This window comes from Macaca fascicularis, chromosome 6 (genome assembly GCF_037993035.2).
Source record: "Macaca fascicularis isolate 582-1 chromosome 6, T2T-MFA8v1.1".
NCBI classification, from domain to species: Eukaryota; Metazoa; Chordata; class Mammalia; order Primates; family Cercopithecidae; genus Macaca; species Macaca fascicularis.
This window is the reverse complement of record NC_088380.1, coordinates 119,467,962-119,493,381: the sequence shown is the minus strand read 5'-3', so window position 1 is coordinate 119,493,381 and position 25,420 is coordinate 119,467,962. Positions and strand designations below refer to the sequence as shown.

At 42.8% G+C, this 25,420-nt stretch overlaps 2 protein-coding genes across 3 annotated transcripts in view; one reads left to right on the top strand and one right to left on the bottom strand.

The window, feature by feature from the left end:
* DCP2 (decapping mRNA 2) overlaps positions 1-19,712 on the bottom strand; it is an 88,646-nt gene extending 68,934 nt beyond the window's left edge. For both annotated transcript variants that reach the window (XM_045394104.3, XM_073994073.1), the window contains exon 1: positions 19,598-19,712. In XM_045394104.3, the coding sequence (XP_045250039.1) occupies positions 19,598-19,641 (44 nt within the window). In that variant the 5' untranslated portion in view covers positions 19,642-19,712. The remainder of the gene's footprint in view (positions 1-19,597) is intronic.
* Positions 19,713-20,933: 1,221 nt separating this feature from the next.
* Positions 20,934-25,420, top strand: part of REEP5 (receptor accessory protein 5) — a 46,443-nt gene continuing 41,956 nt past the window's right edge. The window contains exons 1-2 of the mRNA XM_045394106.2: positions 20,934-21,150; positions 21,931-22,024. Coding sequence (XP_045250041.1) covers positions 21,033-21,150; positions 21,931-22,024 — 212 coding nt within the window. The 5' untranslated portion in view covers positions 20,934-21,032. The remainder of the gene's footprint in view (positions 21,151-21,930; positions 22,025-25,420) is intronic.

The window sequence follows — 25,420 nt, the reverse complement described above, 5'->3', positions numbered from 1 at the left end:
AGGCTCCCCTCTGGCCCAGGGTGGGTCCAGAAATGCTGTCCAACAGCCTAGGCCTGGACTCAGGGACTCTAAGAGCCTTCTTATTTACTATACACCCACTGTGGCCAAGATGGTACCTAAGGTGCAAGACAAAGTCCCCTTTATTTTTCCCTCTGCTTTTCTCAAACAGGAGTTTCTTCCTGTAGCCACCACAGCTGGGGATGTGCTGGTTCATACTAAGTTTCCCTTCCCTGCCCTGCCCTGCCCTGACCTGCCCTGCCTTTCCTTTAGCCTTTCCTTTCCTTTCTTTTTTTTTTTTTTTTTTTTTTTTTTGAGACAAAGTCTCGCTTTGTCCTCCAGGCTGGAGTGAAGTGGCTTGATCACAGCTCACTGCAACCTCTGCATCCTGGGCTCAAACAATCCTCCCACCTCAGCCTCTAAAGTAGCTGGAATTAAAGGCACCCGCCACCACGCTTGGCTAATTTTTGTACTTTTTGTAGAGATGGAGTTTTGTCACGTTGCCCAGGCTGGTCTCGAACTGCTGAACTCTAGCAATCCGAACACCTCAGCCTCCCAAAGTGCTGGGATTACAGGCATGAACCACCACGCCTGACTTAAATTATCCTATCATTTAAAAAGTTTTCATTTTTACCCCAAATGATGCTTTTCATCTTAAATTTTATTTGTGACTCATGCCTGTAATCCCAGCGCTTTGGGAGGCTGAATTGGGGGGGATCACTTGAGGTCATGAGTTTGAGACCATCCTGGCCAACATGGCAAAAACCCATCTCTACTAAAAATACAAAAATTAGCCAGGCGTGGTGGCGGGTGCCTGTAATCCTAGCTACTTGGGAGACGGAGGCATTAGAATCACTTGAGCCTGGGAGGCGGACGTTGCAGTGAGCCGAGATAGTGCCACTGCACCCCAGCCTGGGTGACAGAGCGAGACTCTGTCTCAAAAAAAAAAAAAAAAAAAAAAAAAAAAAAAAAAAGAAAAATGATTCTATGTGTTTGCTGTTAATTCCACTATATGTTATTAGCATTTCTGCATTCTCTTTTTTTTAAATTTGTATTTGATTGTTATTTTTTCTTTACTTTTATTTTGAAATTTCTGGATGTTTTTAAATGGGCTCCTTGAACTACTTACACTATTGTTTGCTTGCTTGTTAATCAAATGAGATGATTTTTATCTATTAGTAAATGAATTCTACTTAATTAACTTATATAGTTAGTCATCCTGGTATATTTAAATTTATTTTTACCATCTTATTTAGGTCTTTGCTATACTATCCTTTTTCTTTTTCTCTTTTTCTCTTTTTATTCCTCTCACTTCTTTGGGACTGATCAAGTTTTCTATATTCTTCTTTCCTTCTTTGTTGGTTTTAAAGCTATGTGTAGCATTTTTATTTTTTTAACATGAATATTTATCTCTACATTTTTCCTATAAAGTCTCCAGTTACATACACAGTATTTTTTGATTCTCTTGAAAAAGACACAAAGCTAAATAAGCTTTAATTACCTAGTAAGTACTCTTACATTATTGTTTTTATTTATTTATTTATTTATTTATTTATTTATTTAGATGGAGTTTTACTCTTGTCACCCAGGCTGGAGTGCAATGGTGCAATCTCAGCTCACTGCAACCTCCACCTCCCGGTTCAAGCAATTCTCCTGCCTCAGCCTCCCGAGTATCTGGAATTACAGGTATATGTCATCATGCCCAGCTAATTTTTGTATTTTTAGTAGAGATGGGTTTTTGCCATGTTGGCCAGGCTAGTCTCAAATTCCTGGCCTCAGGTGATCTGCCCACCTTAGCCTCCCTAAGTGCTGCAATTACAGGCGTGAGCCACCGCGCCTGGCCCCCACATTATTTTTAACCCTCAAATTATTTTTTATATTGATAGTTAATTGTGCTTACCAACTTAATTTATCGATTTCTATGCTCTTCATTTTTGCTTACATTTAATTTTTTCTCCCTGGGTTTACTGTTCTTCTAACTGAAGTGTGTCTTTTAGTAGATCTTTCACTGTAGGTCTATGGTTAGTAAGTGCTCTTATTTGTAAATATTTGTTTTATATATTTTGTATACCTAAAGATGCACTTTCATTAGGCATTTATTGTCTTTTCTCTACAAAGTAAGCAAGTAGAAGTAGAGAAGTTTTCAATTCCTGATGAATTAATGGATCAATGGTTGCCAACATCACAGAGAGAGAGACAGTTATTACATATTTTCTACAAGTCACCTACAAAGAAGTCTAGCCTGAAAATTGTACCTGAATCTGATTAAGCCCATAATCTCACTACCAATTTATAGAAAATACAGAAGACAGACAAGTGTAAATTACATAGGAATGCAATCAGCAAAATACAGATGTGGGAAACTCTACAAGTCAAATAAAACAACCCAGTTTCTTTCAGAAATAAGCAGAAAAAGGTGGAGCAAAGGGGATTGAAGGGGTAGAGTAGAAGAGACCTAAAAGATGTATATAGTTAGAAGGTAAATTAAGCATCAGAGTTTAGAGGTGCATCATGGGTAACAGAACTATAAAGAAAGCAAGAAAGCAATGAACATAAAACTCAAGATGTAGTTACTTTCAGGGGAAAAGGAAAGGATTGGGATTGGGAAAGGGTAAATGAAGGACGTCTGCTGTTGCTGCAGAGCGGACCCCATTGGAATACAGCAGAGAATGAGACCAAGGCCCAGCTCTCAGGGTGTTTACACCCTATTGGGAGAAATAACCCTATAAATGAATAATGCAATATCAATTCGTGATAATGGAATATAAAACATAGTTGACCCCTAGCCTCCAAATAAGTGCCAGCCAAGTTTCATTATTAAAGTATATAGAAAATATAATTACTTGATAAGGTCAATAAGAAATCAGCTTTTGCAATATATTATGGCCAGTTAAGAGGAAAAAGTAAAGAGAAAAGAAAAGAAATGAAGAGAGAAAAAGAAATAGGGGCATAAAAAGCAAGGCCAAACATGGAAGAGAAGACACTCACAAAGGCATAAAAACACCCACATCCATAGGGCCAGAACTTTATAGGTAAGATATTTTATTATAGCTACAAATTCATGACTCTACATAGATATAGGGGCTAGGGGCAGGTTGTCTTGGAGCTCTCATCTTCAGATATTTAGTCAAGGTCTAGAGACTGTGCCAGACTTGATCATTCCAGCCCCAACACTGCCCTAGGTTTGTTCCCTATTTAGGTGGTGGCACATTATAATCACATTTCAGACTTTTTCTGAAAGCAGATATTATAAAGAAAATGAGGGTGGGAATAGAAGAGTATTCATCCTCAGAGGAAAAAGGACACTGAAGGGGCTGTAGAGGTGCCCAAATAGGTGCCCCAGTTTAGCCACAACTCAATCTACACACCAGGTAGGCCCTTTTCCTTGCTGACCTGCAGTCTAACAGAATGGATGGTAGAGAATGCTGACTGTGCATAGAAGGCGTTCTCCCTCTGTTCACCCTGGAAGGGTCATTTATAGCTCAGTTCCTTGGATTCAAAAAGGAAATCAATCTTACCACCTATGGCAATAACAAAAATGGCAACAAAATGATTGCGGTTTTTAATTCCTTCCTGCTGTGGTAGCTTTCATTTGTCCTGTTATTGCTGGATTATAGTAATTATAGAAATAACTATCCAAGTCGATAAACCAGAAAAATGCAAGCTCCATATCATCTAGAAATCCTAAATGTAGTCACAATTCACTTTAAATATATATAGTTTATGTAGTTCACATTTTTATTTACAATATGGAATATTAATATTAACTTGCAGACTATGAAGAGGCAGGAGGTCATAAGGGTAATAACTAACCATTTATCAGTGAGACCTCAACCAAATGCTGGCTTACAAGTTTCCCAGTAGAACTGTGGGGTTGTTTTCCCTTTGTAATGAAAACAGATTTCATTCTGGTTGTAAAAGTAATATTAAAAAGTAATATATATTCATTATTTTCAAAAGTTAAACAACAGGAATATATTAATATATATCAAAAAAATAAAAGTTGGCCAGGTGCGGTGGTTCATGCCTGTAATCCCAACACTTTGGGAGGCTGAGGCAGGAAGATCACTTGAGCTCAGGAGTTCAAGACCAGCCTAGGCAACAGGGTGAAACCCCATCTCTACAAAAAATACAAAAATTAGCCAGGCGTGGTATTATGAGCCTGTAGTCCCAGCTACTGGGGAGGCTGAAGTAGGAAAATCACCTGAGCCTGGGAGGTTGAGGCTGCAGTGAGCCTCAATCATGTCACTGAACTCCAGCCTGGGTGACCGAGTGAGACTCTGACTCAAAACAAAAAAACAAAAAAACAAAAAAACAAAAAAAAACCCCATCAGTACTCTCTCCACTAAGGAATCTATTTGCCCAGACTTTTTTGTCAGCAGGTGCGTGCACACACACACACACACATACACACACTTACATATATACACACACACGCCCCTCCCTCTTCCCCCACTTATGTGTGTTTTTTTGTTTGTTTGTTTGTTTTTTGAGTTGGAGTCTTGCTCTGTTGCCCAGGCTGGAGTGCAGTGGCGCGATCTCAGCTCACTGCAAGCTCTGCCTCCCAGGTTCATGCCATTCTGCTGCCTCAGCCTCCTGAGTAGCTGGGAATACAGGTGCCCACCACCACGCCTGGCTAAGTTTTTGTATTTTTAGTAGAGACAGGGTTTCACTGTGTTAGCCAGGATGGTCTTGATCTCCTGACCTCGTGATCCACCTGCCTCAGCCTCACTTATTTTTTTAATTTAATATATCACAGATATTCTTGATATATTGTAGATAAAAAGCAAGTTATTTAATTACACACACACACACACACACACACACACACACACACACACACACACATAGTATGACCCGTATTTCATTTAAAATTCCTGTATGTTGGCCAGGCATAGTGGCTCATGCCTGTAATCCCAGCACTTTGGGAGGCTAACTAAAATTACAAAAATTAGCTGGGCATGGTTGTGGGTGTCTGTAATTCCAGCTACTTGGGAGGCTGAGGCAGAGAATTGCTTGAACCCAGAGGACAGAGGTTGCAGTGAGCTGAAATCGCGCCACTGCACTCCAGCCTGGGCGACAGAGCGAGACTCTGTCTCAACAACAGCAACAACAAAATCCTGTATGTTGATATGTAGATACAAATATAAATCCCTATGTAGACACATGGATATATGATTTTATTTGTACAGAAAATTATCTAACAGGGGCTGGGCACAGTGGCTCACACCTGTAATCCTGGCACTTTGGGAGGCTGAGGTGGGTGGATCCTCTGAGGTCAGGAGTTCAAGACCAGCCTGACCAACATGGAGAAACCCCGTCTCTACTAAAAATACAAAATTAGCCAGGCGTGGTGGAACATGCCTGTAATCCCAGCTAGTCGGGAGGCTGAGCAGGAGAATCACTTGAATCTGGGAGGCAGAGGTTGCGGTAATCCGAGATTGTGCCATTGCACTCCAGTCTGGGCAACGAATGAAACTCCATCAAAAAAAAAAAAAAAAAAAATTATCTGACAGGATACAAACCAATTTTTTTTTTTTTTTTTTTGAGACAGGGTCTCGGTCTGCCTTCCAGGCTGGAGTGCAGTGGTGCAAACACCGCTCACTGCAGCCTAGACCTCCCAGGCTCAAGTGACCTGGCCACCTCAGCCTCCTGAGTAGGTGGGACTACAGGTGCATGCTACCATGCCTAGCTAATGTTTGTATTTTTTTGTAGAGACAGGGTTTTGCCATGTTGCCCAGGCTCAGATTTTTAACAACAAGGAATGAGATGGAAGGGAAGGGCAGGTAAGTAGAGGACACTTTAAATTTTTACTTCATATATATCTGTGTTATCTATTTTAAAAAACTACACATACTATTTCAGAAAGTAATCATAGTACACATAAAAAACAGCTCTTTATATTAACATTATTTGTTATCATTTTGAATGGTTCTCTACTATCTTGTTTGGCTATAGTATAGTGTTTAATGAATTGTCTGCTTAATGGCTTTAAGGATGTTTCCAATCTTTTGGTATTATAAACAATGTTGATAGGATAGCTTTGCATATATTTTCTGTACTCTCTCATCAGCCCTGAGTATTACCGATTTTACTATGTTTTCACCCATCAGCCAAAAATAAGTTCTTATTTTAATCCAGTTTTGGATGACAAGTGAGATTGAACATATTTCCCATGCATGTTATCTATTTATTTTTTCTTATTTTTGTTTATTTTGTGGATTTTCCTATTCATATATTTTGTCTACTGTTCTTGGAATTTTTATGTTTTTCTTAGATAACTGTTTATATATAGTTATTAATCCCATCTGCAGTACACATATATAAAGTACTTTTTCAGGTTTGCTTTTCAATTTTTAGATTCATGTTTCTTTTGCTTTTTTTTTTTTTTTTTTTTTTTGCCATTCTCCTCCACTTTTTTCACATGCTGTCCTAGTCTATTTGTGCTGCTATAACAAAATACTGGATACTGGGTAATTTATAAAACACAGAAATTTATTTTCTCACAGTCCTGATGGCTGGGAAGTTCAAGATCAACGTGCTGGCAGGTTTGTTTTCTCCTGAGGGTCCAGTCTCTGCTTCCAAGATGATCCCTTGAAAACTGCATGCTCCAGAGGGGAGGAATGCTGTGTCCCCACATGGCAGAAGGTGGGAGGGCAAAAAACAGGTCTGACTCCCTCATCAAGCCGCTTTATAAGGGTACTTAATCCTATTCACAAGGGAAGAGCCTTCACCGTGGCCTAATCACCTCTTAAAGGCCCCACTTTTTTTTTTGGAGATGGAGTTTCACTCTTGTTGCCCAGGCTAGAGTGCAGTGGTATGATCTTGGTTCACCACAACCTCTGCCCCCCCGCGTTCAAGCAATTCTCCTGCCTCAGCCTCCTGAGCAGCTGAAATTACAGGCATGTGCTACCACGCCCGGCTAATTTTGTATTTTTAGTACAGACGGGGTTTCTCCATGTTGGTCGGGCTGGTCTCAAACTCGCGACCTCAGGTGATTCGCCTGCCTCGGCCTTCCAAAAGTGTTGGGACTACAGGCGTGAGCCACCATGCCCAGCCGACCCCACCTTTTAATACTGTCACATTGGTAACACCTGAATTGTGGAGGGGACAATTCAAACCATATCACATGCTAATTTCATGTATATATTGGACTGTCCATATGATATTTTATTTCTGTGGTTTGTCCATCCCTGCACCAGGACCCATAGTTTTAATTACTGTAGCTACATATGTGATAAGGCACTCTTTGCTCAGACTTTTCTATTTTGAAATGTTACTAGTTCCTTTCACATGTTTGTTTAATTCTTACTGGTAATTAGAATCATTCTGTCAAATCCCAAACGCTGAGATTATGTTAAACTTACATATACATTTGAGGAAAATTACTTATAGTATGAATATGTCCTTAGACTATTATGTTCCCCAGTCAGGTTATATAGTTTTCTTTAAATATGTACATCACAGGCCGGGTGTGGTGGCTGATGCCTGTAATCCCAGCACTTTGGGAGGCTGAGACGGGAGGATCACTTGAGGCCAGGAGTTTAAGACCAGCCTGGCTAACATAGTGAAACCCTATCTCTACTAAAAATACAAAAAATTAGCCCAGTGTGGTGGCACGTGCCTATAATCCCAGCTACTTGGGAGGCTGAGGCAGGAGAATAACTTGAACCCAGGAGGCAGAGGTTGCAGTGAGCCAAGATCATGCCACTGCACTGCAGCCTAGGTGACAGACAGAGTGAGACTCTGTCTCAAAATAAATAAATAAATAAGTATATCACATATTCATGTCAAATTTATACTTATCCATTTTATGTTTTGTGTTACTAATGCCAATTAGAAATGTTTAGTTTTTTGCCTGGGTGTGGTGACTCATGTCTGTAATCCCAGCACTCTGGAAGGCCAAGGCAGGCAGATCACTTGAGGTCAAGACCAGCCTGGCCAATGTGGTGAAAACCAGACTTTACTAAAAGCACAAAAATTAGCCAGGCATGGTGGCTCACACCTGTATTCCCAGCTACTCAGGAGGCTGAGACACGAGAATCGCATGAACCCAGGAGGCAGAAGTTGTAGTGAGCTAAGATTGAGCCACTGTACTCCAGCCTAGGCAACAGAGTGAATGGAAAAAAAAGAAAGTTTATTTTTGCTTAACAGTGTGACTGGCATTTTATAGGCACTCAACAAGCATTTGTTGGACAAATACGTGGATAATAAAATTTAAAAAGCCATGAAAACTTTTCTTTAGTTGGAGACTAAAAAGGAAATGTGCCCTTATGCCTAAAAGATTTTGGTCTAATTATGCTAAGACCAACAAAAAAAAAAAAAAAAAAAAAAGGTAGTCAGCTTGGTTTCCTATCTAGGGTTCATATCTAAAAGTCAACTGAGCATTCGAGACTCAAAAATCAAGCCTGGCCTTATCCATGAATGGTGGATCTTGGGAAATTATATACACTCAGGGGGAAAATGTCTCTGCTATTGGCCGAGTGCAGTGGCTCACACCTGTAATACCAGAACTTTGGAAGGCCAAGGTGGGCAGACCACGAGGTCAGGAGTTCGAAACCAGCCTGACCAACATGGTGAAACCCTGCCTCTAATAAAAATACAAAAATTAGCCAGGTGTGGTGGCATGCACCTGTAATCCTAGCTACTTGGGAGGCTGAGGCAGGAGAATCACTTGAACCCAGGAGGTGGAGGTTGCAGTGAGCCAAGATCACACCACTGCACTCCAGCCTGGACGACAGAGTGAGACTGTGTCTCAAAAAAAAAAAAAAAAAAAAAAAAAGCCTCTGTTTTTGATAACAGGAGGAAATCAAGAGGCCAAAGAACAGTAGGATACTGGCCTTATGGGTATGTAAGTGTAGAAAATTCAGGAAGCTGACTTTAGGAAGGAAGCTAAAATGTGTAAATGTTTTTGGGCAGGAAGTAAATCTTGTTCATCCTTGTGCATAATATTGGAACATCATAGTCAGTATAGATGGGTATAGAACAGATGAGTTAATGGATAAACAGCTCTGTTCACTTCATAGCTTTCGCCTAGGGGTTGCTCTGCCCAAAGCTGTAGTCCCAGGGTTATTTTGGGGTGACTGCTACCCTGCTACTCTGGCTTCCTTTTCTTCAGAATTACTCATATGGGATGGTGATATGGTTTGGCTGTGTCCCCACCCAAATCTCATCTTGAATTGTAGTTTCCATAATCCCCACGTGTCATGGGTGGGACCCAGTGGGAGATAATTGAATCATGGGGGTGGTTACCCTCATGCTATTCTCATGATAATGAGTAAGTTTTCACAAGATCTGATGGTTTCATAAGGGGCTCCCCACTTCACCTGGTTCTCATTCTCTCTCCTGCCACCATGTGAAGAAGGATGTGTTTGCTTCCCCTTCCGCCATACTTGTAAGTTTTCTGAGGTGTCCCTAGCCCCACAGAACTGTGAGTCAATTAAACCTCCTTTCTTTATAAATTACCCAGTCTTGAGCAGTTCTTTATAGCAGCATGAGAATGGACTAATACAGATGGTATGCCAGAACCTTATTGTTAACAGATGTTGGATCACTAGTATAACAAACAATTGCTAACTGCTAACACATTTTGCACTAAAACATTTTTAGAGTTAAACACATTTAGAGGAAAACAATAAAATGTCTATTTATACAGTTTTAAGTGTCTCCTTATAGAATAAAAACATTATTATCATCAGATGCTTGTTCAGGTCATTGACTAGCTCTGTCTCCCATTTCCTACGAGTCCAACATTTCACAATTGACACCACTGGGAAAATACTGGGAGACTGGGAGATGAAGATAAACAGTGGATTTTTCCTCCACTGCTTAGTTTTTCCACTGTTAGTATTTATGAATTTATTATATAATTTAGCAAAATGATGACTCAACCATGAAGCCAGTGCTCTCTCAACTACTGGATCTATGGGAAAGGGAAAAGAAAGCCTAATGAAGTTAAAAAGAATTTACCGCTAGCAAAGTCACTGGTAAAGAGAGAACAAAGGATATATGGTAAAACATAGTCACACTGAGTTTATCAGTTGTCAAATATATTGATAATAGTTTTTTCTTTAGTGATAAGAAAAATGTAAACATTAGGTTAAGATATTAAAATTTCAAACTCTTAATGACAGATAGCAAATGTTGCTGTGGTTATGATCTGTGAGATCCATAAAACGTGGACCTAATCTATATTGGTTCCTGGCGTATCTTCAGCGCCTAGCAGAGAGTAGGTGCTCAGTGAATAGTTGTTAAGTGAATGAATGAATGAATATTAAATGCTGGTGACTCATTAGCCTTCTTTAAATAAGTGTAAAACCTTTAACAAATTATATCTAAATAATTAGGTCCAATACTAAGAGAAGGGCCTTCAAGGACAAAGGTATGCATTCTGGAATCTATTTTATACTTGACAAAAACAGTAACGACTATTTCTTGGTCTCAAACTAAGTCACCCTGAAAAATCTACCCACGATCAATTTTCCTATGCTGAAAGACAGCCTGGGCTGTCTATACCAAGTAGATATAATTGATGTAATTTTTACTAGTACAATCCTAAGATAATTGCTTACCTTTCTACTTTCTTCTGTCAGTGTAGATGCAATCTAAGACAAATGAAAAGAACTCACACCATATAAACTGATGCTGGTCTTCATTACGAGGTGACTTTTAAAAATTTTTCCTCTGAATAAATACAAATTGGAAAAGTGGTTTCAGTTAACAACAAAAATAATTTATTTAAAAAGATTACTCTGAAATTAAGCCAATGTTGTTTTCTGTATTAGTTTATTAAGATAACTGCCTATCCTCCACTTAATTTTGCAAGTTGTGAATTTGATATGAAATAATCAAAGTAAAATGGTTTTCCTACATGTTAAAGACAGGTTGTAAGTAATCACATTTCCAAAGAATCCAGAAATGGAGACTTTTCCTTTAAACCATTTCATATGCCAGTGTGTTGGGTTATAAACATAGCAAATACGCATGTGATATAGACTGGGTATACTGCATTAAATACTAACTCAGTTACTATTGTACAAAATTAGAAGTTACAGTTATCACTATTGATGTCTCCAATTCCAAACTATTTGCATAAGAATGACTATCAGGCCAGGGGCAGTGGCTCACGTCTGTAATCCCAGCACTTTGGGAGGCCGAGGCAAGTGGATCACATGAGGTCAGGAGTTTGAGACCAGTCTAGCTAACAAGGTGAAACTCCATCTCTACTAAAATCACAAAATTTAGCTGGGCGTGGTGGCATGTGCCTGTAATCCCAGCTACTCAGGAGGCTGAGGTAGAAGAACTACTTGAACCCGGGAGATTGGAGGTTGCAGTGAACTGCGATTGTGCCATTGCACTCCAGCCTGGGCAACAGAGTAAGACTCTATGTAAAAAAAAAAAAAAAAAAAAAAAAGTATAAAATTAGAGTCTTACTTGTGACTTTCAGTAAATTCTACCCTTGATCTTAGCCAACAGGTGAAGAAGCAATGACTTTCAGTAAATTCTATAAAGGTGGTTAAGATGATGCATATAATAGGTGGTGCCGTTTGGAGAGAGTATACATTGTAATTTTTTTAGACTAATGAATTCTCACTTTTAGTAGGGTGTTTTTGTTATGGCTGTGAACAGATAAAGATGTGTTAGGAACAATGGTGTGAAAAAAACAAAAACAAGCCTGTCCTCCCAAAACCTTATTCCAAATCCCCCAACACTAACTAGTTATAAATCTCCCTCAGCATGGACTTTAGGGAGACTATCCTGGGTAAAATGCAAAAGGCTATGTGGTCAAGTAATTCTCTCCTAACTGCATGGCAGAACTCATCATAAAGCAAAAGTTATTTATGTCGTGAAAGGAAGACACACGTCCTTGAGTCAACCAGTGTGGTCACAGCATGATTGATGTCCAAGAGCTAGAGGAACGTGAGCCAAAACTCATCCAAAAAAGGCTGAAAGTCAGAGACTGAGGAGAGACAGGAAGCATGAAGAGACTGCAAAGTGATAAAGAGCTGCATAAATCAGCTTGCCGCCTGTCAGAGAACAGCTTGACTTTGACCTGACGTGTGTTTGTAGGTCAATTCCTTGCCCACATCTGTGTAGGCCTGGAGGGTCCCTTTCACTTGGCCAAGGGTTAGTCCAGGGATCCTAGACAAGACTGAAAAATAAGCAATTTTGTTTCACTACTTTGTACCTTGGAAAAGACTACTCCTTTAATCCTCAGGTACTTAGTGAACCCTGACTCCATCAAAATATGCTGTCAGCATCTTCATACACACAAATCGTCTAACACAAAATAGGTGCTCAGTATATATTTTCTTTTCCTCCTTCTTTCCCATAGTCAAATTATTGATGAAAATGTGCTCTTATTTTTGCCAGAGTATTTTGATTTTCACAGATACCAAATCCTTGAATCAAAGGAACAAGATAAGATAGTATAATGTTGGGTAAAAACTCTTGTTAGTGTCTACTTCATTGATGTATGTGTCCTTCAGATAGGCACTCTGTGAAGTGCTTTACATGGAGTATCTCATTTATTCCAAAAATCATATGAGGTAGATACTGGCATTATCTTTGTTTTATAGGCTGAGAACAGTGGGGCTTTTGGAGGTTGAGAACTTTCCCAAGAGTGCACAGCTAGTAAGTAATGGAGCCGAGGTATCTGCTCCAGGGCCTGTGCTTTGACCCTGTGCCCTGTCCTGGGATAGCGCTTGATGTGAGCGAAAGGACTTACACCAGCTGTCTGATCTCAACATGTTCCTTCTTTCCGGGGAACTTGATGCTGGTTATGTGTCCCCCATGTAAGGCTAGTGTAGTAAGCAGAATAATGACTTTCGCCCCCACCCAAAGATGTCCATGCCCTGATATCCATGCCTGAAAAGATGTTACTTTGCATGGCAAAAGGGACTTTGCAGATGGGATTAAGATTATGTAGACTTTAAGATCAGGGAGATTGGCCGGGCGCGGTGACTCACACCTGAAATCCCAGCACTTTGGGAGGCTGAGGTGGGCAGATCACGAGGTCAGGAGTTCTAGACCAGCCTGACCAACATGGTGAAACCCTGTCTCTACTAAAAATACAAAAAAAATATGTAGCGGCGGGGGGTGGCGCATGCCTGTAATCCCAGATACTCAGGAGGCTGAGGCAGGAGAATGGCTTGAACCCGAGAGGTGGAGGTTGCAGTAAGCCAAGATCGCGCCACTCCACTCCAGCCTGGGCAACAGAGTGAGACTCTGTCTCAAAAAAAAAAAAAAAAAAAAAGATCTGGGAGATTATCCTGGATTACCTGGGTGGGCCCAATCTAATCACACGAGTTCTTTTTTTTTTTTTTTGAGACAGAGTCTCACTCTGTCACCCAGGATGGAGTGTAGTGGCGCGATCTCTGCTCACTGCAAGCTCCACTTCCTGGATTCATGCCGTTCTCCTACCTCAGCCTCCTGAGTAGCTGGGACTACAGGCGCCCGCCACCACACCCAGCTAATTTTTTGTATTTTAAGTAGAGACAGGGTTTCACCGTGTGAGCCAGGATGGTCTCGATCTCCTGACCTCGTGATCCGCCCGCCTCGGCCTCCCAAAGTGCTGTGATTACAGATCACATGAGTTCTTAAAAGTGGAAGTAGAAGGCAGATGGGTGAGAGAGATGAGATGAAAGAAAAGGAAGAGAGATTTGAAGTATGAGAGGAATTTGACTGCTGCTGGCAGTGGCTTTGAAGATGAGGAAGGAAATGGGGACTTGAGTCCTACAACCACAAACTGAATTCTGCAACAACCCAATGAGCAAAAAAACATGAATCTTTCTATAAGCCTCCAAAAAGGAACAAAGCGCTGCTGACAGTACCTTGATTTTAACCCAGTAATATTGACACAGAGCACTGTAACATAAAAAATTTGTGTTGTTTTAAGCCATCAAGTTTCGGATAATTTGTTTAGTAGCAATGTAAACTTAATACAACTGCTTAGTTTCTTTTTCTTTTCTTATTTTTATTTATTTATTTTTGAAAGAGGGTGTCACTCTGGTGTGATCACAGCTCACTGCACTCTGGACCTCGCTGGCTCAAGCCATTCTCCTGCCTTAGTCTCCTCAGCAGCTGAAACTACAGGAGCATGCCACCATGCCTGGCTAATGTTTAAAATTTTTCTTATAGAGATGAGATCACAAACTTCTGGGCTTAAGAGATCCTCCTGCCTTGGCTTCCCAAAGTACTGGGATTATAGGCATGAGCCACAGCACCTGGCCTGGTCAGTTTCTTTATTCGTGTTAATTATATTTACCTGCTGTTTCATCACGAAAGGAAGAGGACAAAATTGTCTGACTCCTTCTGGTCCTTCTCTTACATGAAAAGAAAAGCAAAACTTCATGCCACCCTGTAGGCTATGAGGCAAATGTGGATTGTTCTCTGTGGTTGGACACATACCCCAGGGTGAGTGAACACTGTACCATCCTGGTATGCAATCCAAACCCCAGGCTTTATCTGGAACTGGACTAACTGGTCTTGAACATAGAGAAACAACCTGTTAGTGACTTGTTTTCTCCTATTAGTCCACTGTGCATGTACCATTAGAGAAACGTCAAGGGGAAATAAAGGACACTTTTAAACCTGATGAAAAATCTCTAGATTTGTGTGCAAGAGCAATGACATATTAGTAGTTAATTTCTCTATTAAAAATACTTTGCTAAACTAAAGGATATTTCCACATTGGTTTATTCTCAACTGTGAGCACTAATTTTCTAAAAATCAACTTCCTGTTTGATAAGGGGAGAAATAGAATAAAATGCTTTGTCCATATTTTCAGTAGAAAATGTTTAAGAATAGGACAAATGAGGTAAACAAAATGTAATTCAAATATATTCAATGAAACACGGTGATTTTCACATTTTATTTCCTTCAGTGCTTTTTCTTAAATTACATTCAGCCTCTACATTTTCCTCCCATCGTCTGGCAAGTCCATGTCTCAGGTTTTGTTTACTCTGTGTTTTTCCCTTTTTATTCTGATGACATGTCATCATAAGCCTCCTACAGCAGAGGGAGGGTATATGTGCCAACAGGGCTGTGTCTGCAGGGGCTGAGGGTCTCCTGCCTGTCTCATTGGTGCCATGCCAGGGCACCCTACAAATGCAGGGGTGGGGGAAAGGAAAGAAGAGATTACCTGGCAAATTATGCTGTACCTCTTCTTTCTAACATAAATGAATGAGAATGAACGTGTTTGATGACATCAACTTGTTTTCTTACCCTGAAGAAACAGTTTGTGTAGAACAAAAGTGGCCTGATCTGAGTTATCCAGCAGAATTTTCTTCTCTAGTTCACAGAGGGTATAACAATAGTATTTGCCTCATCCCAAGTCAGTTCAATTTCCTTCTTAGAAATTGCCAACGTTGGCTGGGCGTGGTGGCTCACGCCTGTAATCCCAGCACTTTGGGAGACCGAGGCGCATGGGTCACGAGGTCAGGAGATAGAGACCATCCTGGCTAACACGGCAAAACCCCGTCTCTACTAAAAATACAAAAAAAAAAGAAAATTAGCCGGGCATGGTGGCGGGTACCTGGAGGCTGAGGCAGGAGAATCGTGTGAACCTGGGAGGCGGAGCTTTCAGTGAGCCAAGATCGCACCACTGCACTCCAGCCTGGGGGATTAAAAAAAAAAAAAAGGAAAAGAAATTGCCAAAGTCAACCGGTTCCAGGCCAACCTTCACAGCCTCCAAAACAGATCTCATCTATCTGGTTCCCAGATCTAACAGCATCTGGCACACAGGATATATTTAGTAAACATGAGTAAGTGAATCGTCTGAGACTTTAGGCAGGGTTCTGGTTTGTTATCTTCTTCATCTCTTTCCTCTTCTATGAAAGAATCTAAGGTTTATAGTGTTGATGGGATAAATTAGGATCCCATACTCCCCGAATCTGATTGTAATTTACTAAAGGCAAGAATAATGTAATATTTCTCTATCTCGATTTTAGAGGCTGGGCATGGTGGCTCACGTCTGTAATCCCAGCACCTTGGGAGGCTGAGGGGAGAGGATTGCTTGAGCTCAGGAGTTCAAGATCAGCCTGGGCGACAAGGTGAAATGCCATCTCTAAAAAAAATACAAAAATTAGCCAGGCTTGGAGGCGTGTGTGTGTAGTCCCAGGTACGTGGGGGGCTGAGGTGAGAGGACAGCTTGAGCCTAGGAGGCAAAGGTTGCAGTGAGCTGAGATTGCACCACTGCACTCCAGTTTAGGTGACAGAGCCAGACCTCATCTCAAAAAAAAAAAAAAAAAAAATTACACCTAGCTGTGTGTTTTTTTCTTTCTTAAATTACTTAGACAATTATTTTGCATCAAGTACTCTTCTGAAAACATTACAAATAGTAACTCACCTAATCATGATGAGAACTCTGTGAAATAGGTACTATTTTTATCCCTGTTTTACAGATGAGAGATCAGAAGCACAGAGAGCTTATGTAACTTGCCCAAAGTCACACAGCTAAATGGTAGAGCTGGGATTTAGCTCATACAGACTGAATCCAGAGATAGAACTCCACGTACTATGTCTTACTATACTGCTTTGCCTCACCATTGGTTGAATGCTTGAGGAAAGAAGAAATGTGGAATCTATGTCAACAGAAAACTGAAAAGAGAGCAATATTTACAGAAAGAAAGCCAAGGGCTGGGCACAGTGGCTCACATCTGTAATCCTAGAACTTGGCGGGGTCAAGGTGGGAGCACTGCTCGAGCCCAAGAGGTCAGGGCTCCAGTGAGCCATGATGGTGCCACCACACTCCAGCTTGGACAACAGAATAAGACCTTGTCTCGAAAAACAAACAAACAAAATACAGAAAGGAAGAAATCCAAATGAATAGTATATTTCTAGATACTCCATGCATAGTTAATGTCGTACAAATGTTGCCACTGCATGAAATGTAGTGACAAAAACCTAGGTTGATTTGGATACCTAATTTAAAAGGATTTTTCTCCTTTGCTAAAATAAATAAATAATAAATAAATAAAACAATCAAATTGTGAGGCTAAGCACAGTAGTTCATGCCTGTAATCTCAGCACTTTGGGAGGCTGAGGCAGGCAGATCACTTGAGGTCAGGAGTTCAAGACCAGCCTGGCCAACATGGTGAAACCCCATCTCTACAAAAAACACAAAAACTAGCCATGTGTGGTGGTGTGCACCTGTAGTTCCAGTTACTCCGGAGGCTGATGCATGAGAATTATTTGAACCTGGGAGACTCAGGTCGCAGTGAGCCAAGATCATGCCACTGGACTCCAGTCTGGGTGATAGAGGCAGACTCCATCTCAATTAAAAAAAAAAAAAAATCAAATTGTGAATCACTTTAAGTACTCAAAAACAACCCCAACTTGTAGGAAATTATACAAACTTACAACTGGTTTGAAGTTTACAGTTCAGTTATTCTGCTAAGCAGTTGTACTAGTTTCCTAGGGCTGCTGTAACAGTCTCACAAGCTGGGTGGCTTAAATAACAGAAATTGAGGCTGGGCGTGGTGGCTCATGCCTGTAATCACAGCACTTGGGAAGGCCAAGGTAGGGGATCACTTGAGGTCAGGAGTTTGAGACCAGCCTGGCCAATGTGGTGAAACCCTATCTCTACAAAAAAAAAAAAAAAAAAAAAAAAAAAAAAAAAAAAAAAATTAGCTGAGCGTGGTGGCACACACCTGTAGTCCCAGTTACTTGGGAGGCTGAGGTGGGAGAATCACCTGAACCTGGGAGGTGGAGGTTGCAGTGAGTGGAGATTGTACCACCGCAGTCCAGCCTGGGTGAGCCAGTGAGACCCTGTCTCTAAATAAATAAACAAAACAGAAATATATTATCTCACAGCTTTGGAGGCTGGAAGTCCAAGATCAAGGTCTCAGCAGGATTGGTTCCTTGTGAGGGCTGTGAGGGAAGGATCTGTTCCAGGACTTTCTTCTTGGCTTGTAGATGGCCATCTTCTCCTTATGTCTCTTCACAGTCTTCCCTTTAGATGTATCCGTCTCCGTCCAAATTTCCCTTTTTTTTTGTTTTTTAATTTGAGATGGAGTCTCACTCTGTCACCCAGGCCGGAGTACATTGGCGCAATCTCGGCTCACTGCAAGCTCTGCGTCCCGGGTTCACACCATTCTCCTGTCTCAGCCTCCCGAGTAGCTGGGACTACAGGTGCCCGCCACCACACCCAGCTAAATTTTCGTATTTTTAGTAGAGACAGGGTTTCACTGTGTTAGCAAGGATGGTCTTGATCTCCTGACCTCGTAATCCACCCACCTTGGCCTCCCAAAGTGCTGGGATTACAGGTGTGAGCCACCACGCTGGGCCAAATTTCCTGTTTTAAAAGGACAACAGTCACACTGAATTGAGGTCCACCCTAATGAGTTCATTTGAATTTGACTACCTCTTTGAAGACCCTATCTTCAAATAAGATCACACTCTGAGGTTCTGTAGGTTAGGATTCCAACATGTCTTCTTTAGGGAGGTGGAATACAATTCAACCCATAATAGCAATATAATATAGGGGTAAGAGCCTGATTCTGAATCCTAGCTCTGCCACTTATTGTGATATGAGACCTCACTAGATCTCATTTTTTTTTTCCTTAAATGAGGATGAAACAGGTAGCATCTTCCTCATGCAGTTGTGAGGATTAAATGAACTAGTCCATGTAACGCTTGGAATACCAGGTGGTACAACACATGTTAGGTTCATTGATTCATTCATTAATTCAACAAATAGTTATTGAACACCTACTAAGTGCCAGGCACTGTTCAATGTGCTTGAAATATTGAAGCAAAAATGTCTACCCTCATGGAGCTCATAATCTAGTGAGGAAAGAAAGATAATTTAAAATTAGAACATGGCCTGGCATGGTGGTGGCTCATGCCTGTAATCCCAGAACTTTGGGAGGCTAAGGTGGGCAGATCACTTGAGGTCAGAAGTTCAAGACTGGCCTGGGTAACATGGTGAAACCCCATCTATACTAAAAGTACAAAAAATTAGCTGGACATGGTGGCACACGGCTACGGTCCCAGCTACTTGGGAGGCTGAGGTGGGAGGATGGTTTGAGCACAGCAGGAGGTCGAGGCTGTGGTGAGCTGTGACCACGCCTCTGCACTCCAGCCTAGGTGACAGAGTGAGACAGTCTTAAAAAAAAAAAAAAAAAAAAAGTAGAACATAATGTCAGACAGTAATACATTCTACGGAGAAAAATCAAGCAAGACAGGGGCTAGAGACCACTGGGGGTCGCAATTTGAGATTAGGGGTACCATTTGAGCAAATACCTGAATAATGGAAGGGGACAGTTAAATGGCTAACTGGGGAAAGATACTTTCAGATAGAGGAGGGTTTCTGGACTGTCACATTATTGACATTTGGGGCTGGATAATTCTTTGTTGTGGGGGCTGTCCTGTGCGTTGCAGTATGTTTAGCAGCACCCCTAGTCTCTACCCACTAGATGCTAGTTGCACTTGCCACCTCCTGCCCTCCTTGTGTGACAATCTGTTTCACAACCAAAGTATCTCTAGACATTGCTACTCCTTCTCCCAGGAGGAGGAAGGGGAGAGGAAGTGCTCCTGCTTGAGAACCACTGAAACAGAAGAAAAGTGAACTAACGCCCAGAGACAGGAATGGGCTTACCTTGTCTGAGGCACAGCAAGGAGGCAATCAGTAAGGGAAGACATCAGAAAGGGGAGGGATGAACCATGTCACCTGTGACCTTGATGCCATTCTTCAGGCAGATAGGAAGCTGCTGGAGGGTTGAGAAGAAAAAGCACAACTTGACACACATTTTAAAACAGATTATACTGGCTGCCACATTGAGAATTAACTGTAGGTGAAAAGACAGAAATAGACAGGTTGTTTCATTTGTTCACTGATTTGGCTGGGTGGTGGTAGGAGCAGCTGAGAAAGCTGAGCTAAGAAGTGCTGAGGAAGAAAAGAGGAAGCAGAATTAGCATTAAAGGAAAAAGCTAGGAGTGGGCAAGGTAACTTTTTGCAGAAGTGGAAGGCAGTAGGGTAATTAGGTAGATTTGAAAGCACAGAGGGGTTGTGTAGGACCAAGACAGAATGTTGGGGGCCAGTTGTGGGCAGGGCATTGAATGCTCTGCTAAGGAATGGGAGCTCTAATCTGTTAGTATAATAATATGGAGCTTCTGACAAAAATTTTGCAGCAGTGTGCAGAATAGGAGTAAAGAAGAGTAATTTTAGGAGTATCTGGAAGTCATATGGGTGAGATAACAGGAGCTTAGGTTTAGGTGGAGGAAGAGCATGGGCAACTCATTCTGAAGGAAGCAAAAATGAGGTCCTGCCCTAAGGCTTGGACCTTAGAATCTCCGTCTTCTTCAGAGTATTTTGAGTGTAGGAAGTGCAGACTATATTGGCTCCACAGAGAGAATCTGGACACTTGCCACGGTAACAGACAACAAGCCAACGTGAGCCCACCATGAAAAGATTTAATGCAGTGCTTTCTTGGAAAAGGTGTACCCCAGGGAGGATGTGTTGGATTTCTTCAAGGGTCTTTACAAGGCAACGATTGTCTGTAGGTGAGAAAAACTGACAAGCTAAGGCAAAGAGGGTGAAAGCAGGCCTGCATCCAAAGAGTTCTTTCAGGATGCTCAAACATTTCCATTTTTTAGGTCAAAAATGCCTTAGCAGGTTTAGCACAGCAATGTAGGTGCCAAACTCGTCTCACTAAATTGCAGGCTGGAGCAACAAGGACGCCTGCCTCCTTTCCGCCTGCTTTTTGCAGCAGCCCGATTTGAGAAGGGGACCCACAAGAGACACAAAATGCACGCCTCCACGCCACATCCTTTTTACCCCGCAATGGGTTGTCAACAGCCAGGCCACCTCGCAGCGCCCGCGGAGGTGCAGGCCCGCCCCCGCCAGGGTGTGGCGCTGTTCCCCGGGAGCGGGGCAGGGGAGGAGGGGCGCGCGGCGGCCGGGCGGGGCGAGCGGAGGCGAGTGGAGGACGCGTAGACGCGCCGTGGTCCCCGCCTGCCACTGCCCCGCCGCAGTCCCCGCTCCAGTCTACCCGGCACTAGGAACAGCCTCGGGCAGCGCGACGGTCCCCGCCATGTCTGCGGCCATGAGGGAGAGGTTCGACCGGTTCCTGCACGAGAAGAACTGCATGACTGACCTTCTGGCCAAGCTCGAGGCCAAGACCGGCGTGAACCGGAGCTTCATTGCGCTTGGTGGGTGGCCGGGGGTCGCCGCTGCCCCTGCTGCTGGGGAAGGAAGCAGGGAGAGGACTCGGGAAAGGTGAAGTTGGAGACAGACGGGACAAGCAGCATCCTCGGGGATCAGGCTGGCCTCCCGGAAAGCGTGGACATCGGAGGACCCCGCTGGGGCTGCCCGGGCTGAGGGTCGCGGGGCTGGAGGGCAGCGGCGGCGCCGGGCGCTGGCAGCTGGAAGGACCAGCGCTGACGTGTCCGCCCCGCGGCCCGGCGCCCTATTCTTGCGGTCCTACGCGGTGGGCGCGGACGGCGGGGTCCCTGCGGGCGGGCGCGGTGACGGAGGTACCCGGTCCTACCCGACCCTCCGTGGAGCTCCGCCCGGGGAGGGGCGCCCCCTCGGGTGGGCGGGGGCTGCTGCTGCAGCGGGTGCGGGAGTCCGGGCCTCTCGGGACGCTCCCCGCGGAGCGCAGCTTCCCTGGGTAGAGCCCTGCACGGCGGGCCCTGCAAGAGAGCGGAGGTGGGTGCTTCGGAGCGTCCCGGCCTCCGGGGGTTGCTTTGGGGCCCCCTGCGAGAGGTAGGAGAGGCACAACGGTGGGGGCTGCCTGATATCCCCAGACTTCAAGGCAGGGCCCCGCGGACGCGTAGGCCCAGCTTTCGTGTGGTTTGTTTTTCTCTCTCCTTTAATCGAGTCGGGAGGAAAACGCCTAGAACAGGCCCAGCCTCGCGGTGTGGGCGGCGGCTGTCCCGCGTGAACGCTTCTCATGCTGCCCGACTCACTTCTCTCCTTGTGGCCCCCAGGTGTCATCGGACTGGTGGCCTTGTACCTGGTGTTCGGTTATGGAGCCTCTCTCCTCTGCAACCTGATAGGATTTGGCTACCCAGCCTACATCTCGTAAGTGACACACCCTGCAGCCGTCCCTTTCCCTTCCTCCCTTTCCCCCCACCCAGGGCTGCTGCAGTGGACTGCACATCCGCATTTCTCCGGAGAAAATTGAAAGCTCGGCGGGGAGGGATGGGGTTGGACATAAGGTTGGGGATAGTATTCACCATTTTGGAACCTTAACTTAATCCCTATCTCTTGACGATTAGCGTAAATGTATTTTCATTAGATTATGCTGGTGACCAGTGTCTCCTCTCTTTGGCAACTAACAGGAAAGCGCTACCACTATGTCGTTCTGCCTTTACTTTGGGAGGGTCTCAGAAAGTACAGGGCTTTCTGTCTAGTAATTATTTTAATGGATATTTCACCATATATTTATGCACCTAGAGAGTAAAACCCCAACAATTAGGTCTTCCTTAATTCATAATTATGTTAATTCAGACAGTGGGGAGAATTTTGTCTTTTTTTTTTTTTTGAAAAGCCACATATTACAGGCAAACTTGGGAAATACCCTCGTATACAAACAAAAACCTTTAAAAATGCTCCATAATATATCTCCTTGGTTATATAAGTGATTCATTTATATAATTGAGCTAATTAAAAATGAATTTTTATGATTAGGATCTGAATTTATTACCAAAGTTGTTTTTATTCTACGGTGTGTGTGTGTGTTTTTAAATTCTACAATTTTATTTTTTCCATTCGTTCAGGTAGGAATTATTCCTCTCCAGAAATGAATTTTGTTTTGCTCTACAGTTCTTCCCGAGAAAGCCAGTGGTTTTTACCTTCATTAAATTGGTCTCTACTTTCTTCAACCAAGGGATAAAAATAAAGGAAGAAAAAATTTTCAACTAGGAGGCTAAGACACAGATAACACATTATTACAGCTTGTGTCTGTCACTAGTTATGCTAGAATTTAGTCTATGGCTATAAGGGAAGAAACATGTTTTAGAAGTTAGTTCTAATTTGAACAATTAAATTGCAGTTACTTAGTAGTTGTTACTGTGTTAGTCTGATTCAGACACTTAGTCATACTCCAGAAAGTCTAGCTACATATAGCCTTGAGGCCTACCCCAGGCTCTGCTTTATGGAGGAGACTCAAGGAAAAACGGGATTGTGTGCACAGAATGAAGCATACAGACCCCCGTTAGCAAATATTCAGGTGGTCAGTGTTACATTAGTCTAATCAAGTCTGTTCATTGCTTAACCAATATGATTGTATAATTGTCCAAAAGAAAGAAAAAAAGTCTTTGAAAATTGTGGTCTTTAGTAGCATCAAAATCCATGTTGCTTATAGTGTCACCTATGATTATTGTCTTAGTCTGCTTGGGCTGCTATAACAAAATGCCTTAGACTGGGTCATTTATAAACAACAGAAATTTATTGCTCCCAGTTCTGGAGGCTGGGAAATCCAAGACAAAGTTACCAGCAGATTTGATGTCGGGTGAGGACTTGCTCCCTGCTTCAAAGATGGCATCTTCTTACTACTTCCTCACATGATGGAAGGGGCCAACTGGCTCCTTCAAGCCTCTTTTATAAGGTCACTAATCCCATTCATGAGGGCAGAACTCTCATGTCTTTTTCCTATTTTTTTTTTTTTTCTTTTGAGACAGAGTCTTGCTCTATGTTGCCCAGGCTGGAGTGCAGTGTCGCAATCTCAGTTCACTGCAACCCCCATCCCCCACAGCCCCCACCACTGCCCCTCCCTGCTCCGAGTTCAAGCAATTCTCCTATCTCAGCTTCCCTAGTAGCTGGGATTACAGGGCTATACTACCATGCCCAGGTAATTTTTGTATTTTTAGTAGAGATGGGGTTTTGCCATGTTGGCCAGGCTGATCTTGAACTCCTGACCTCAAGTGATCCGCCCAGCTCAGCCTCCCAAAGTACTGGGATTACAGGCGTGAGCCACCGCACCCGGCGAAGCCCTCATGTCTTAATTGCCTCCTAAAGGCCCCACTATTTAATACTAATACATTGGGTATTAGGTCCCACCACATGGATGTTGGGGGAACACAACATTCAGACCATAGCAGTCACTTTCGTTTTAACTGTTCTCCATACCTCTTATAACTCCTATGCTCCCTAGCCAGAGTTATTTTTTAAAATACAGGTTTAGCAAAAATCAAATGCCAATCACATGTGTGGCACTGTGGTAGCACTTTAGATATGGCAAGAAATAAGGTAGTCATGCTGTCTGTCCTTGTTGAATGAGCAGTCTACCCAGGCAAGAAATAGGCAAATTAGTGACTGTGTGGTAAGCCCTCTAAAGTAAATAAACAGCTCTGGTAGAGAATAACAGGAAAGACCCTCTTTAGCTATTTATCTGAGATACTATCTGAGTTAAGACCTGAGGAATGAGAAGGGGCCAGCTAAGAGCAGAGCCAGGCAGAGGGAGAAGAGTGTGTCAGGCTGAGGCAGCACACAGCTTAGCTCTGTGTGAGCAAAGAGTGGTGGGGGAGGCACCAGAGAGGTGCAGGTACCAGCAGGCAGGGTCAGTGGTGGAAATGTGCATTTCATTCCAGATGGTTGTAGGGAGTTTGCATTTTTTGATTGCCTTGGATGGGCTTTAAATAGGGGGTGACACAATACGATTTATGTTTTAAGGTCACTTTGGTCGCTGTGATCTCTGTAAGGAGTTCACGATCTTGCCAAACTATTGCCAGAAATTTATTTCCTTCCTTTCTCACCTTTCAGCTTTTCTCTTGCTGTTTCCTCTCCTTGGGCCATCACAGGAAGGGGAGTAGTGTCAGTATTGGGTCAAGAGACTGCAGGATACAAAGATGAAATTGGGAGAAGCTCACTTGGCTTCCTAGCTTTTCTTATGGCTCACTCCCTTTGGAAGTCTGTGAGTGAAGCTCAGGTGCACCTGGCTCCTGGTCAAGGTCTGCTGCACGTTGGAGCATGTAGATGGTTGAAGACTTGGCCAGTGCTCACTGGGGAGCAACCAGTATCTTATTGTATACACCTCTTCCTACTGGTTGTTCTTTCCATGTGCATAATTTCCCTTTGAGCTCTTTGAGAACAGGGCCTTTCATCTCTGACTTCTAGTTTCCAGAATTTTTGGCCATCCTATATAGGCAATTCAGAATCTAATTCCAGCCTTCCTTTCCTCAAGAACTGTTGACATAATTACCTTAATCTCCTTACTTCCCTCTTTTACTTATAACAGGAGGCCGACTACTGGAAATCTGTATTATATAGACCTCCCTCCATTGCTAAGATATAATTTAGATACTTATAAATTGTATAAACACTTTTAAAGTATGCAGTTCAGTGGCTAGTATGTTCACAGAGTTGTGTAACCATCACCACTGTCTAATTCCAAAACATTTTTATCACCCCAAAGGGAAACCATTACCAATCACTCCCTATTCCTCCTACCCAGCTCCTAGAAACCACTACTCTGCA